General features: G+C 31.2%; 1 protein-coding gene across 3 annotated transcripts in view; it reads left to right on the top strand.

The window, feature by feature from the left end:
* The first annotated feature begins 1620 nt into the window (after positions 1-1620).
* Positions 1621-17824, top strand: part of LOC149539227 (uncharacterized) — a 137966-nt gene continuing 121762 nt past the window's right edge. For all 3 annotated transcript variants that reach the window (XM_089800562.1, XM_089800563.1, XM_089800561.1), the window contains exon 1: positions 1621-1856. In XM_089800562.1, coding sequence (XP_089656688.1) covers positions 1761-1856 — 96 coding nt within the window. In that variant the 5' untranslated portion in view covers positions 1621-1760. The remainder of the gene's footprint in view (positions 1857-17824) is intronic.

The following is a 17824-nucleotide window of genomic DNA, read 5'->3' as shown; positions in this document are numbered from 1 at the left end:
TAAATTCACACCAAAAAATATTCACAATAAAAAATATTTATGAAAGGTATTAAAATAAAAATAGATTTATAATAAATATTATAAAATCATATATAATACACCTTTATATTTAAACGATCTTATTAAAATGTGGAGTACTTTCTATTTTTTGAATGATCATATGGGTGATAAGTATGTTTGTGTATTCAATATTGTCATTGTTTTTTAAAGTAATGAGATGTGCATGGGTCCATTGATTGACATTTATTGCTCTCTCTAAGTGATGAGATATGTTGCTTGTGTATTATTTCATCATCAATTTTTTTCTTGAAGTGATGAGATGGTTATTAGTGTTATTTTATGAGAGTGACTTGATTTTCTTTAAATGATGACATGGGCATGTGACAATCATTATTGTTTTCTTTAAGTGGTGTGATGGGCACTATTTTGTATTTGGCAACTATGTGTAGTTTTCTTTTAATCATGAGATGTGTATACTTGTGCATGTATTAAGTCATAAGCTAGGTATGTTTGTGTAATTGATGACCAAGTATTATTTTCCATAAGAAATGAGATGGGTATGCTTGTGTATATGATGATTATGTGTTTTTTTCTTTAAGTGATGAGTGGAGTATGCTCGTGTAATTGATGACTATATTGTTTTCTTTGAGTGGTGAAATAGACATGCTTTTGATCCCGTATTGTTTTCTTTGAATGATAAAATAAATATTACATTTTATTTTTCATAAACTCACTTTGCATATTTCAACTATACCTTTGTACGTGGAAAATAACCCTAACCAACCATGGTTGTGGTTGAATTGAAATATATTTATGTGTAAGTGATGATATATGGATATGTTTGGGCATTTAAAGACTATACATTGACAAGTACAATATAATAAATCAATTTGTCATATTGCTACCATATTAAAGTCAAACTCATTGACTCCTCTTTATAAATATGTATTCTTCTTTGAATAAGAAAACGTGCATGCTTTCTATAAATAACCTTAATCCATACATTTTCAATGGTGTTAAAAAGCACTCTCATTGTTTGTAAGTTTTTTATAAAAACACCTCAATCCTTTCCTTTCTCCCTCTCTTGTTGAAAAGCAACTCAACAAATAGATTGAATAAATGCCCATGTAGACTGTCACATCCAATTTCTGCCATAACCAATCAAATAAATACACCCACTTTTGCCAAGCTACATATTACAATTAGTATGACAAATGACGGTATTTTTTGTTCAAATTTTGCTCTACATGGAGACACTATGAATACGAAATATTTTACTCTGGATGGACAAATTTTTAATGCGAATTAGCTATGCAGCAACAAATTGCATTTGATAAATAGTTATAGGGGGTAATTCTCTTTTGTTGGTAATCTGCTGGTTGTAGGCCAGTTTGTCTTCGTAAGGGCCAACCCCTTATTTTGACTCCCTGTTAATTCAAAAACACATCACATTACATTTGATTAAATAATTTGTTTGTTTTCAATTATTAAATAAATTTAATGTAGTTAATAATAATTGCGACCAAGCTGTCTAATGTGGTACAATTTATGGGCATGTGCTGAATAGACAAGACTAAATAAATGCCCATAATAGATAAGACTAAATAAATGCCCATACTGGAAACGCTCATACAATTTGTGTGGTTAGGTACTTGTCTTAATGACAAAATGATGGCGGTCATACTTTATTTCAGTACCTTGGTGAGGTTAAGAGAGGCCTGCAATTTATTCTAGCAGGAAAGCGAACTGAGAATACTGAGATGGATTCAGTTGGGTTTGAGAAGGAGGATTTAAAAGAGGAAAGGCTTTTGAATCTGATGAGAATAACTGTTGAAGCTCAGGATTCTTCTGCAAAGGTATGTCGGATAAATTCTTGTGCAAAATCTCTTCTTTACTAATCATAGCATAAAATGCATTATACCCATTTTGTGTTTTCAGTATTTTTCTTGCTAGATAAACAGAAAATTTTCTTTTCAAGTTCACCGTCAACTGGGTTTTCTGGATGAATTGGATCGTGGGTGTTTCTGTAGATTAATTATTGTTGTGAGTTGGCTTTCCTTGCGAAATAAAAACTTGATCTTGGTTGATTTAGAACTTGTCATCACATTTTTTCAATCATTTCCAGTAAATCGGAAGTTTTCCAGCAGCATTGCAGTCTGATTTTGATGAATGCGGGTATTTTGTGTGTGCACATTTCGATCATTTATGGTTACTGTTTGTTTGTTTTTTTGTTTTTTTTTTTTTTTTGGATTCTGGATTGTTGTAATACTTCAACTTCATGCAGTAAACAGTCGTGATCTGCCACAAAGATGGTTTTTTAAAATTTTTGTTCTTCTATTTCATTTTTAAAGTACAACGAAAGCGACGTGAATTTGATGGCTGTAATGGTGAGTTTTCACTGAAAGATTGAAAATTCGTTGGAGATTGTTATTTTTTAATAAAACTTTAAATAAGATGGTTTAAATTATAAATAAACTTAAAAAGTTATTATAGATAACACAATATTTTATTTTATAATATAAATATATATTATTATAAATTTATAATATTGAAATTTAAGATATATTTTTATTGATTATATTTTAATTTCTATTTTATTTTTTTAAATTTTGTGCATATGGAATAATGTGTTCTAAACTAATAAAAAAATTGTTTATTATAGTATATATATGTATTATTAATGAAATTTATAAATATATTTAAATAAATAATAATTGTTTATAAATTAAAAAATTAACAATTATTATTACTATTTACAGTAAAAGATATTAAAATGAAAATGCTTCTCTTTCATTTCAAATTTATAAAAACATTTTAAATAAGTGTCACGTAGTGGCTGTATTTGTCTTTATAATCAATTGTAATTGTATCGAGCTTATTGAATATAAATAATTGATTATTATACATTTTTAAATTTACTATAATATGGTTCAAATATTATCTTAATAAATAATTATGTTTTTCCGTGAATGCGTAGTTGAAAAATTATTGTAGAAAGTGAAAAACAAAAGAATTTATAATTGAAAAATTATTGTAGAAAGTGAAAAACAAAAGAATTTATAATTAATAAATGGTAAAAAATATAATGTCTCGATTTTTAGAGAACTTTGATTGTGTATTAATTAAAAATTTAATTTTATTAATTTTTTAGTTCATATTAATAATAAGTAAAGCATTTGTATTAAAAAAATATATTATAAGATCCTAAAAATAAATCTTTTTAAGAGAAAGCTTGTGTGGAAATTTAATTTTATTAATTCTTTAATTCATATTAATAATAAATAAAACAAATGAATTATTCTTTTAAAAGTTTGATAGATACATTTGCTGTATTACTTCTGGGCAGATTGTGTGATAATTCTTGCATCAACGTATCCCACTATTGGACAGATTGTGTGATAATTTCTCCTTGAGCTCTTCCATCTTGATCTGAAACGTTGATGCAAGAATCATAAAGTGTGATCCGAAACGTTGATGCAAGAATTATCACACAATCTGCCTAGAAGTAATACAACAAAGGTTTCTTATGGATTGTGGAAAACTGATATCTATAATTGATAGATACATTTTTATAATTCTTTTCACCTAATATTTACTTTTTAAATCATTTATATAATGCTGTTTTATTTATCGCATATATGACACGTAAGTTTTATTTTATTGAAATAAAAAAATAAAAATAGTAACAAACAATTGACATTGAACTTAATTGTAGTTGTTTTGAAGTTTTAATTTTTATAAATCATATATATAGTATTATTTTTTGTAATATTATGTTATTAAGATTTGTGAAATATTAATAAAGAATTTATTTGTAATAAATCAAGAAATATAACAAAATTGTAAAATATAAAAAACTATGATATGATTTTAGAGAGCCTTTCTATTTTAATGAAAACAAAATTCTAGATACTTCTAGTTCCCAATTATAACTATAAAAAAAAGTCATGACTAATACACTCTATAGAGGAAATGTATTTGTTTGAAATTACTCTTTTGTAGAGTGATTATATTGGTGGAAAGATAATTGGATGGTTGGGAACATAAAAAAATTCTTCTATATAATTATAGCCTAATTAAAATAATATAAAAATGTATGCAATTAAAAAATTTAGATTCAATCAAGGAGTTGATTTGATAAATTGAAATGTTAATTTTAGAAATTAATTGTAAATGTATATGGTATTCAGATTGCAATATACTGAAAAATATGAATAATGAAGGTGAGCATAAGTGATTCATAATAGTTTAGATATTAATAATCTTGAAATACTTAATATTTCTAAATAAAAAAATTAAAATGTGGAAATTTGTAGGAAAAGCACCAAACCAATTCAACCAATCATAATTAAATAATTTGTATAAATAGTTCACTCATCTAATAAGAGATGAACAGTAACAGATAAATGATTTTCCACTTCTCAAAGAAGAGATACAATAGATTATAAGGGCACACAATCAATAAGCAATAAGAGGAGTCTAAAACACATAAATTGTATTCTTAATACAAATGATATATTGCCCACATAAGAACAATTAAAATGAAAAACAACATAAACCATGTTGTCTTTGTTTGATTTTCCAAGTGTCATTAATAGATTTGACCTCATCCATGGTGGAGAATAATTCTTTCTCATTTGGAACCTTCAAAAATCTTAGTGGTACTGAATATGTCTTCCTTGAAGAGTTTAAAAAGTTGCATTGTGTTCTAGGGTCCATCCACGGAGGACCATAATCTTGAGTTGAGAAAGAACACCTTCAGCATTCACACCTTGATAGCATCATTGTTATAGTCCTCAATCATTTAGTGAGGCAATTGTGAAACTCATTTAGGTTAGAAGTATGGAGCAGATAGAATGAACTTCAATCTCCCAAGGAGAAAAGGAGTTTGAGAGGGCAATAAGACATCTAATTTTTCATATGCATTTTATATTTACAAAATAAAGTACACATAAATTTGATGTCTTCATTAAAATGTTTCTTATTAGATGTTATCATTTTAAAATGTACATGGTGTCTAATCTAATACAAAAGATAAGAATTGTTTTTTTAGTACACATCCCATTACACTCAACAAACTAATAAAAAGAGGTTTATAATAATTAGTTGATATTTGAGTCTCCTAGATCTAAGGTGAACTTGGGTTTTCAAAATGCGAAACAAATGTCTAGTCACAAATTTGGTCATAGTAGATGAATTGATGATTGGTATTTTGATTGGTATTTTGAATGCATAAGTTAATGTAATTTTTTATCGTATCTATAGACTCATTTAAAACCAAAGACTCAAGCCACCACTTAAATATTTTACCCATAATTGACATGTGTAGCCTTAGGGTTAGATATTTTAAGTTTGAGTTTGAAATATGATTGACTAAAATTTTTACCCTCATTTTTAAATTTGATTTCTTATTGTGTATTTAGTGCCTTGACTAAAGTTTGGTCCCTAGCGAACTTGCACCTTTTAGATTTCTCACCCTAAGATTTTTCCTTAGAGATTATTTTCTTATAGTTGCTAATTCTTATTGTAGTTTGCAACCACATTGAATGTGTGTCGTTTCCTCCCAATTTTGTCATTTTATTAGCTATTTTCATTGTTTTTTATGGATTCACATAGAACCTTTTCTTTGGTGATAATCATGCATGTCTCAAGGATTTTGATGGATTCTTACACTTTCTTAAATATTTGATCCTTAAATTGTTTTGTACTCGAAAATATAGATGGCATTACATGATCTAGAGGAATTATCTTATTAGATCACATCTTTAATCCTTCATAGAGATGATCATTCATTCTAGTGTGATTATCATAGGATGCATGAATGCACCATTGTCAGTTTTATTAAATAAAAACTCCAATATTTTAGTTAAGAAGATATAATATCAATTGATAATATTATTGATATTGAAGGAGATTAATTTATCACACATCAACATGAAGAAGTGAATGAGGAGTATGGTTTTAAGTTTAGTTGTTAGGGATACCAAAACACTAAGGAAAATAGTTCATCAAATGACACCATTACACTTGACAATATAATAAGACACAACAATGAAGGAAATGTTTGCATCTAACAAGCCATAAATTGAACAATATTTGGCGGCATGATGCACTAAGTCTTCCATTGATAACTATTTTAGAAACAAACACATCTTTAACAAAAAGATAAAATGAGACAAAGATATTTACTACACATCTTTAGATATACATTTTGACAATCATTATTTTAGTACAATATTTCTCAAAAGCCAAATAGAGTTAAACAAAAAGTTAAAGGGTGGAACATAAATTCTTTCAAAAGAAAAAATCTCTATCATTAGGCCTCAAAATAAATTTGGGATCAAATAGAGCTTGGAGTTCGAGATGTAGAAATATGCAACAAGGAAAGAGAACTTTGTGCTCAACGGGTTAAGTTATCTAAGGAAAAAGAAGATATTTCAAAGCAAAAGTCTAGAATTCAGTGACTTGTTGAAGGAGACAAAAATGCTAAATTCTTCCATCAAGTACCATGAAACACAAAAGTAGGAACACAATAAGAACGGAAGTATAGTTTTGATAGATGAGGCTAAAATTGTAGAGGAGGTTGTTTCCTTTTCTGACAACTCACAAAGAGAGGTAGATAATGATAATGATAAGATGGAGGAGCTAGGAATTTATTCCAATATATGTAATAGAACAAGACCTCAAGGGAATGTTAAAACTTATGACTCTAAAAGAAGTGAAGTATGCAATATCGTTCCTTAGGATTTTTTGAAGCTCTTGAAGATGGCTTCCCTCCTTTAAATCTTCATTGACAAATTTCTAGAGGATGGTGAGCAACTCGAGAGTTTTCGAAATGGGCAATGATTGTTTGAACCTCCCCCTCCTTATTCCTTGGTTAGTTTGCATGTCATGCAATACTTCACTCTTGAGAGTAGATACATGATTGTTCACATCTATCACTTTCCCTTAATGTTAAACCATGTTAGGCATAGAGAAAATATCAATGTGTGTTTTATCTTTTTTTTGTCTCAGCAAAAAAGCATAGAGAATTGATCTTCCTTATTGCTTCACTAGGTTTTGATAATGGTGTGGTATATGCATGCTTTTGACCTCGACCCACATGACAACCCACTAAATTTTGACTAATAAAATGAACGACCCCCTTTCCCCCAACCCACAATGTAATGTATTGATAATGTTCCTAGAAGGTTCAGAGAAAGGTAGTTCCTTTGGTAAGAAAGATCCAAAACAAAAGACTTTATGCCATTATCCTAAAGCCAAGAATGTCTACCATCCTTCTCCTTAGGGTAATGAGATTCTTATGGTTACTTGTAAAAGTGTAAAATCGCTTTTGATCTTCTTGGGTCTTCCTAGAAGATTACCTAGAAGGAGTTCCATAAAAAAAGGATTCAATGTTACTATTATTGATGACGACGAGGGGGATACATAACATAAAGGAAAATAACCCAAAACAAGTAGTAGGGTCTCACTTGAGAGGCTAGCAATTTTCCAGGCTACCTAAGGTTGCCTCAACCCCACAAAATAAAGGCAAAAAAATCATTTTTGAGGATGATAAAAAATGACATCTTGGGAGAAGAATAACACTATTTTAGAGGAGGATAGTCAAGAGGTTGTTTATGAGGAGGAAGACGAATAACAGGAGTGAGAGGTTAATTTATAAATGGAAAACATAGAATATGAGGGTACCAAAGTGAACCCCAACCCCAAGAATGAGAGATTTGAAATATGGACATATATTAGTAGAGGAGATGCCCTGTAAAATGTTAATGAAAATAAAAAGGATGATGAGAATAACAAGGAGACTATTTTAGTGTGTATACATGAAAGAAGGATGAATGAAAGAAATAAGGAAATGTATGATACAGTTATGTTGTTGATATTGATCACATGAGGGATAATGATTAAAGCTATTATAGGGATGCCCATATGTAGTTCTAAAATCAGAAAGCAACTCAAGAAGAGAGGGGACAATAAAGGAGTCAAATGTTTAGAGAATTAGGCTGAGCAAATTGGCAATTGGAAGGAGGCACTAGAGGATCTCCAAAATACTTATGGTGAAGCATAGTTATAAAATGTTTTGGTTCAGTTTTTTTTACTATTGTAAGTATGGTTAATATAGTTTCATTTGGATATGCTTGCCGACCTTTTAATTATAACTATAGTTACGTATAGTTTTATGATATTTTGGTTAATATTTTTTACTACTTCAAGTACAGTTAGTATTATTTCATTTGGATAGGCTTTCGACTCTAGTAGAGTTAGGGTTTGTATTATTTAGCATTAGGAGTAACCTATGTTATTCAATGTTTGGTGTTCTTCTGATCGTTATTTATTTAACTCTATTGGGTTGTTTATTTAACTCTATCGGTCTTTTTTATTAATGGAATCAACACCCTTTCCCTACTAATCTAATAAAAGACAATGAAGCGTCAATTTGAAAATCTCCACATCAAGGGCATGACATGGAGATAACAACATTTGTTGTGTCATGCTTGCGCAAACCAATTTTATAGAACAAAATCTTTTGTGATTGTGGCCCACTAGCCTATAACATGTGTAATCATAGCATCGCGAGTGATAGTCATAGAGGGCATTGGGTTACCCTAATACAACTTTTTATTCCTATGGAAATACCTTTTTTGTTTATTTTACATGTTTATCACTATTAATGTTGTGTTTCCCTAGGATATATGGTTTTACTTGATCTTGTTGCTTAGTGTGGAAGATTCTACTAACTTTCACATGCTCATACTTGCTTCTCCTAGGGGCAAAATAGGGGGGTATATTTTTAAGACATTGTGAACAATATCTTAGTTAATTTTATAGATAAGTGTACCTTGGGTATGCATATGTTTTTTCATTCTTAAGTTTTCAAGATTATCATTTCAAATGTACATGATCATCATTTAGTTTATTCATGTTTTTTTCTCTTTCTCTATTTTCTTTATGTGCAATCACTTGTAGTACACACATTGGTTGGGGTATATGATACACTCATTTTACTCTCAACTTATGTGCAAATTTTATAGGCCATAGTTATTTTAGTGGCTTAGTTGTTCAAATTAAAAGATAGATACCATTTTATATTACAAGCTTACTTTTTCTAGAGATCTACTTTGGCATGTATGTCCACATGAAACAATATATTCTAACACTTATTTTAACCTAGGTTTACATCACTTTGTGTTGATGCTTTAAATTCACAATTCTTGCACATGATTTGATCATTTTAGTGCACTCACTGACAAATGCCTAAATTGTCACCCACTCTTGTCACATTTAAAACCTTTTTGTTCCATTTCCTAGTACTTTGAACATTCACTCTTAATGCAATTGTAATTGTGGTATCGTCCATTCAAGAAAATGGTTCTCTGGATATTGGTTTCCATTTTATAAAAGTTAGAATTCTTCAATCTAAGTTGAGTATCTATATTTTGACCATAATCAACATGAATGCTAGAAGTTCAAAATTTTGCATTTATTTAAAGAATACCATCATAAATAATTCATACTCAAGAGAATGAATTAAAAGATTTATTTAGACAAAAAAATAATGAAGATCCTCTTCTTTTAAAAATTCATGTAGCTTCTATTATCATGCATGATCAACAAATACTCATGTTTCTTATGTCAATTTACATGTCTTATTAAAATATACATATAAAATACACTCTCTCGCAAGTTCACACAACTACATGGTAGCATTAATAAATCATATTAATATATAAGTAAATAATCAACATTAATAAATAATTTATAAGGGTTATTTATCTCTATCATTTGAATATATCAAATGATAAAGAGAAAGAAGATAATGGCAACCCAAGTGGAAGGAAAGACTTATGTTTAAAAATAAGTAAAGGAGGGCTACAATTAATAAAGATAAAATTAAGGAAAAGGATTAGTCATTTTTATAGAGAATTATGGACAAGAGGTCCACTCTTACATCTGTATCAAATAAAAAATCATACCATTATCAACCAAATGGGTGTTTCATTATTTTCCTTAGGATTTGAACTAGTAAGAGAGTTCTGATAAAGGGATAATTGCTTTTCATCTTTTCCTCAAGATTTGAATTAAGGAGTAAATCCTTGAAAAGCTCCATCTACATTGAAAAAGATGTGCATCGTTCCACTAGCTAGCTTGTTTTTTTAGAATTTGGCTTGGAGATGTGAGATTCAACAACAATGTGACTAGTCGCAAAATGATCTTTGACCCGATGCTTTTTGATACTCATCTTGTACTTCCTTGTAACCTTTGGGCTTCAAAATTTTACTTTCGTGAGGAAGAATTGTATCATCTACAAATTGTTGGCGAGTGATGTTTTCTACGCCTTCAATTACTTTGATACTTGAAACTAAACCATCTAAATATGCCTTATCAATACCTCTTCGAAAAGATTCAACCATTATAACAAATAGGAAAGAGGATAAAGGGGCTGCTTGCTTTATTACTCTTGAATTATCAAAGAAACCCTCATGAGAGTTGTTTACAAGAATAAATATTTTGTGTGTTGATATATAATTTAAGTTTAAGTTAATCCATTTTTTTGAAAATAAAGACATCTAAACATTTGCATAAGAATCTCCAATCTAACTTATCATAAGCTTTCCAAATATTTAGTTTGATTATCATGTATGGTTTTTGTTTTTTTTTTTTGTTGTTGTATTGAATGCACCAATTCTTACAATATTATGATTCGATCAAAGATAGATCTATTTGGAACAAAACATGTTTGTTCATTTGAAATGATTTAACTACTAGAGTCTTTAGTCAGTTGGCTATGACTTTGCACATTACCTTGTATATTGTGTTACAAAGGGAGATTGGTCTAAAGTCTCGTGGTTCTTCTATTCTATTCTTTTTTGGGATTAAAGCTAAAAAGGTATCATTAATTTCTTTTAGAAAATGTCTTGCCCTCCTAGAGTTCTCAGTTGGTTCCCAAAGATCATTACCTAGGAAACACCAATATTTCTGAAAAAAAAACTTGCATGAAAACCATCATGCACCAGGGCTTTGTCAGGATTTAGTTCAAAAAGAGATTTCTTTACTTCATATATTATTAATTTTTTATTAAGAAATCTATTTTCTGCTCTTGTAATCACCTTGGGGATGTTACTAAGCATTTGATTTTGAGCTATCAAATCAAGCCTATCTATATTGTTACAAGTGTTTTTGTTGAAATTTACCAATTCCTTAATGAGTCTTACAAGGTTTTCTAACATGTCTTCATTAGCGTTTTAATACTCATAATTCTGTTGATGTTCCTTCTAACTTTGGTACTGTTAAGGAAAATTTGGAAATTTTGTCTCACTCTACTAACCAAACCTCTCTTGATTTTTGCCTCCAGAAAATTTCTTCTTTCGATATTAGATCTTCATGTTTTTTTTCAGATTTTTCTTTCAAATAACTTTCATTGTTTATTCCTTCATTATTTTCTCTTCTAATTCTACAATTTCCTTTTCAACTTCCACTTCTTCGTCATATATATTTTTTAAATATACTCTATCTCATCTAACACTTTTTGCTTGACATGTTTCAATTTTTGACATAGAACAAAAGAGCTTAAAGCCTTCATACGAGCCTTCCTTCAACCATTTTTCTAGTAGTGACATTAATTTCTTATCTTAAATCCACATTTTTTCGAATTTGAAGGGGCAATCAAGTGGTTAACTTTACTTTGTTGTTTCTAAACTTATCGATAGGTCATCTGACCCTCCTAAATCCAAAATAGATGTTGATAGTGTCTGGTTAAAAGTATTGAGATCTCCTTTGAAAAGAAACCTGTCCAATTTTTCCTCTATGAATCTAGTGCCTTCCCTCTTATTATTCTATGTATAATTTTCATTCTACATTTAGATATCTAATATATTATGATCATTGATCCATTCTTGAAAATCTTTGAGGGATTGAGGTTCTTAACAAACTCCCTTTTTTTTGTTCTATTTAAGAATGCATAAGTCTCCCCCTATAATGAAGTTGATGGTGTTCATTTGATCAAATAGAGAACCGATTTCATTCATTTAAACATTTTACTAATAGTAATTGTTGGGCCATAAAGATTTAAAAAAAAAACTTTAAGTTGGTTGTTGATACTATTAAGCCATCCTCCTATCCAGTTGTTCCTTTTGATATGAGTTTCAAAAAGTACCTTTCTGGAGTTCCATAACATTAGAAGTCCTCTTGATGCTTCTTGTGTCTGAACGGATTATCCTTGCCATAAACCTACCTTTTGAATTTTTCAACTTCATCTAGTGATAGCTTTGTTTTCCTGTATTAGAACAATTTCTAAGTTCATAATTTTTAAGGAGCATTTAAGTAAACACTATTTGTTAGGGGCATTTAATCCCCTAATGTTCCAGGTTGTTAACTTCATGACAATGTGGGAAGGCACTTCCCCGTCCCATTTTGAAAAGAAGATATAAGTTTTGACTGATTCTCAGCCAATCCTTCCTGTAGCTCCAATTCGGCTAAAGCTTTTTCCACCTCTTTTTTAGAGTTTTTCCATAGTTGGGAATCTCCCTTCCATCATAATGTTTTGCAATTCCTAATGTGTTTTTTGTCTTTTTTGTTCCACCTCTTCAATATCCACAGTCTCATTAATCATTTCTTGTTCCTCTTGTACTATGGTATTTTCTACAATATGTGTTTTTCTGTTTTGATCCTATTGCATTTCTCGTATGATTAGATCCTCATTAATTGTGTTTGTGACATCCATTATATAATATATGGCTTCTAGCTCCATTAAGATTTTGTTCTTATTTTGATGAGGTTGACCTTTCATTATTTCTACTTCTATGTTGTTTTTGATATAAAAGCAGCCAAAAGAAGGGGGCTGGCCCTTTACAATAGTGGCAAAACTACCAGCAGAAAGCCAACAGGCAACCAAGCAGATCCCTTAATGATTTACATCAAAAATAGAAGTAGCATCATAACAGTTAATAAAAGTACTAAGGTTCATGCACTTAACACTAACGAATTTTAACAAACTATCAAAAGGCATATGGGTGGTTAGCGCACCATACCACCCACAATCCATAGCCAAGTTCAACAGAAAGAGAAAAACCATCACAACTGGACAGAAAGAAACTGTTGGCAATATGGTCAGATAGATGTCTTAATGGTTGTCATTTATGGCAACATACATTCAACATTTCATTTATGCATTTAGATATAGAAAATTGTCAAAGTGTTTGACAGTTTGTAGCAGCACAATGAATAGATGTTATTTGGAGGACAACTCTTTGAGAGATAGCTCTTGTGCAATTAAGGAGAGCTTCATGACTGTATCATGATGACGTATGCTAGTGCGCAGATGTGTATGGACAATATGGCACGAGTTATGACTAAATTACTAGAATGGGTATTCTTCAGAGCAGAACAGAGCATAGCAGAGAATTGGATTATACGGCCTTAGGAATTATTTTGGTTACAAAATAATTACTAAGTTATGATGAGCCGACTTTATGTACATTATTTTATATTATGTCAAATGTGTGAATACATGAAGACCGATTGAGCAAAATTTTGTAAATGAGCAAGGTATAAGTAGAAATCTTATTTTGCACAGTAAATGTGGATGTGGTGTGATATGCGATCTATCACGTGAATGATCTGTAAGAGGTGCGAGCCTTATGTGATGCAAATTTTGATGTATGATTAGAACAAGTGCAAAGTACAACACACAACAAGTATTGTATGTATATCTTCTCTTGTAAAGAATTGAATTGTATAATTTTATGTTAGGGTAGTGGGCTCTTCTTGCATACATTGTATTTGTTCTACCAACTCCTAAAAGGGTTGAAGCAACTCCTAACAAAATTGAGGCTAATAAAAAGGCCTAGTCTTCTAATAGGGACTCGAGACACTATGTACTTCATAGACTCCTAACATGGTCAATATCCTTAACAAGATCCTATTGTTTAGTGAATTATCTAGTGGGTATCATCCCCACCGAGGTTTTCCCTTGGTCAGGGTTTCCCTAGTTAACAAATAATGGTGTTATGAGTTATCTATGTGCATGGTTATATTTATCGTTCAACATTGTTGGTTTACTTTTGTATGCAAGTTATAAAGTAATTAACAATATTCAGTTGTCGGCAAAAGTTTTTAGAATACTGATTCACTATCCCCCACCCCTCTCAGTATTGTTTATTTCTAACAATTGGTATCAGAGCTTAGTTACTTTGAAGAGGCTTAATAACTTAAATAAGATCCCTGTGAATATGCAACAGTTGAATAAAAACCTAGAAGATGCTCTTGAGCAGATTGACCTTCTTACTAAAGAAAGAGATAACTTGAAAGATAAGTATGAAGATGAAAAAGTTTACATTGGCAAGTTAAAGAACAAGATTGATGATTTAGAATCTGGCAAGGAACCAATTGCGCAAACTAGTGACAATGATGAAGTAGGAGATCTTCAGCAGGAAAATGAGATATTGAAACATGAACTGAAAATAGTTGAGCTTAAGTTGAGTCTTAAGAAAAATGGTGGCAATAGGAACTTGGACTGAAAACTAAGAATGTAGACCTTAGATCCTAGTTAAGTCAAGTTACACTTGAACTAGATACTATCAAGATTGAACATGCTGAGTTAGAAAAGTATAATATTATTGTGAAAGGTGAATTGACACAAGCTAAGCAATAGTTAGAAAAAATTTATTCTAGTTGTGAGTAGATAGATCAGAAGATAGTTCATTAGAGACTTTACGACAAGACAAGACTTGGATATCTGATTGGAGAGAAATCAGCTAAGAAAGTTGAAATCAGAAGAGAACCACATTCAATTATTGAATCCCTTAAGGAATCTGATCTAAGGTAGAATCAAGCACATGTATTGAAGTATCAAAGCAAGCTGAGTTGATTGATTTGTCAGCTAAACCTGATGAACCTAAGAAACCAAAGCAAGTTGATGAATTTAAGCAAGATGAACCACCCAAGGAAGTAAGATGTGAGTTCAGAGGTATATCCTTCATTTCTAATGAAGTTGGACACACGAAAAGAGATTGCACAGGTAAGTCTTTTAAACCCATTACTAATTTCTATTATTATAATTGTCATGATTATGGACATAAGGCAGTAGAATGTAAGAGACCTAAGTTTGATGGTAATAATACAAATAGTAGAATGTCTAGGAATACTAAGCCCGTAGGTAATGAAAGAGAAAGATCACAAAACAAACTCATTAATGGAGAAACATCTAATGAAGAGAAGAACTAGTTCGTGTGCTACAAATGTAACAACCCTGAATACATTGCAAGAAATTGCAGAGCACCTGAGAATCAGAATGGAACCAATCAAAGAAGAAATGCACCTGTATGCTAGTTATGTATTAACTTTGGAGACACAACAAGATATTACAGAATGGATGTAAGGAACTTTAAAAGGAATCAAGATAATAGAAGGAACAACAACAGAAATGATAGAAGGAATGATAATGGCAGTAACAACAGTCAGAAGGAAACAATTAAGGAACATGTTGATGAATTCAAGGAAGCATTTGTGACAGTTAAAGATCCAAAAAGCTCTTATACAGTTTTGGAGGAATAAATTTTCGATGCACCTGATAGGACATTAAAGTCACAAATTGCTTGTGACAAATCTTACCTGAATTAAGCAGCTCTAGTGGTAGTAGAGCAATAGTTGGTCATAACTGATGTTAGAGAGAGAGTTGGAAGTTGCACAGTTAATAGGAGGTTAAGGACATAGAGAAAAGGCTATGGTCAAGTGCGCAAGACTTGATATAATCAAAGTAAGTAGGAATTCAGAAATCAAGCTTACTGGTAAACAGAGACAACATTTGAATCTGTGGTAGATAAACATTTAATGCGCAATACGATTTGGAAAGGTTGAAAGATTGTAAACAAGATTATATGTGCCATTTGTTCATGTGAAGTGTCTTGAGCGAATTGAAAGAGTGGTTTGACAATGAATTGAAGTGCAAAGTAAAGTTTGAGAAATAGAAAGTTGTAGAAGCCCTAAATTGATTTTAAGGTATTTTTGCAAAGCTTGAACCCAGTTTCTTCAGTATTTCAGTATTTATAGTTCAAATGGCAAGTCAGAATGTGTATGATGTGAGTGAAAGACCAAAGTGTGAGTTTAAGAAACATCCGTTTATTTCTTTATTGGATGATCCGTTGGGAGCATTTTTGCAAGTTCTAGAAAATATGTTACATGTTGAAGATATAAGAAGCTACATTCACTATAAAATTGAGAGCATAGGTGATAATGAAATTCATGAGACTTTGGGAAGGATGTGCAACAATGACTTTATATTTGAAGTTTGAGTTTGCGTGCCTAGAGAATTTGAATTTGGTGAAGTATATGTTTTACACGGAATTTGATAATCACGAGTGGACCTGAATTATTTTGAGTAGGGCACATGATGATATGTTTTGGTTAGGAGATGAGAAGATTGTTATTGACGATGACCTAATTCACAAGGTCACAGGACTGGGCAATGAAGGATGCTATCTTGTAAATGAGAAGAATGTTAGGAAAATGGTTGAGACGAACCTGAAGACGAAGTTCGACAGAAGGAACATGAAGGTTGAACCTATTCAGGATAAAGGAGTAAAGTTGTTAACCAAGATTTTGGGATACAAGTTGAACCATGCATCAAGGGTTAACTTAGTACTAGCTCGATTTCTTCAAGCGACATATGTAATGGCAATTGAAGGAAGAAAGGTTAAGTTATGCGAGATTGTTAGAATGCAATTGTTAAATAACATTGCAAGATTGAAAAAGACCAAGAATATTGTATTCAGATTTGAGTCCCTATTGACTCATATATTCTTTTATGCTACAAGAAAGTTTCCTGGAATGATAAATTGGGATAGCAACAAGTGTGCAATGAAAATGGTGACTTAATGCTACAGATCTAAACCAGAGAATGTCAGAATTGACGACATTGATAGATTGATGAAAAAATTTCAATTAGAGATGAAATTGAGGTATAGAATACCTCCCTCTATGGTTGAGAAGTATAAGGAATAAATATGCTTCATGGTGAAGACAAACAACACCTGCATGGAAGCAGTGATTCCCAGAGTCAAATTCATTAAGCCTATGGGTTATGAGATGAGTGTAGAGCTCATAGAAGGTTATGCAAAGATCATACTTGAATCTGAGCAAGCCACTAACTACCTTAGATGGGGAACCTATGAAGAGAGATCAAGAGTAGTTCATTCAAAACTATATAGCAAAGAGAGCAAGAAAAAGGTTGAAAAGGAGATAGATTCCATTCGTAAGGAATCTGGCATGGCAAGACAATAGTTAAATGAGATTAAAAGAATTACGTTGGAGATGAAAGCTAGTGGTCAAACTAAGGTATTGGCAGCAACTCCCATTGTTGTGGCAGGACCTTCAGAAGGAGTAACAGTGGCACAACCTTGTGTGCAAGATCCTATTGCAACTTATGCAATAGTTGCGCAAGTGCAACCAGTGAGGACACGACATGAACAAACAAAGAGGCAGCCAGAGGTGGAAGCAACTATTGTGCAGAGGAAATCAGGGAGATTGGTAAAGGTTAAGCAAGAACTTGTACCACAAGCCAAGAAAAGGGTCAAGTAGATTGCCAGGGAACCAGGAAAGAGGAGGAAAACAATGCAGATGAGTAGTTCAGAAAGTTCTAAAGATGAAGCTGAAGATAAACCTGTTGAATAAGATGCACAAGAAGTAAGAACAACAACAAGAAAGAAAGCTTGGAAACCCAAGGTAGAGAATTTGAATATGCAAATAATAAATGATGATGATTTTGTATAGTTGAATAAATATTACAGCATGTATAGTAATATGGATAGAAGGCAGTTAGAGAATGCTA

Source organism: Cupressus sempervirens, chromosome 9, assembly GCF_028749045.1.
Source record: "Cupressus sempervirens isolate cs-2001-9-10 chromosome 9, ASM2874904v1, whole genome shotgun sequence".
NCBI classification, from domain to species: domain Eukaryota; kingdom Viridiplantae; phylum Streptophyta; class Pinopsida; order Cupressales; family Cupressaceae; genus Cupressus; species Cupressus sempervirens.
The sequence above is the reverse complement of the archived record's forward strand: the minus strand, read 5'-3'. Positions and strand labels throughout refer to the sequence as shown.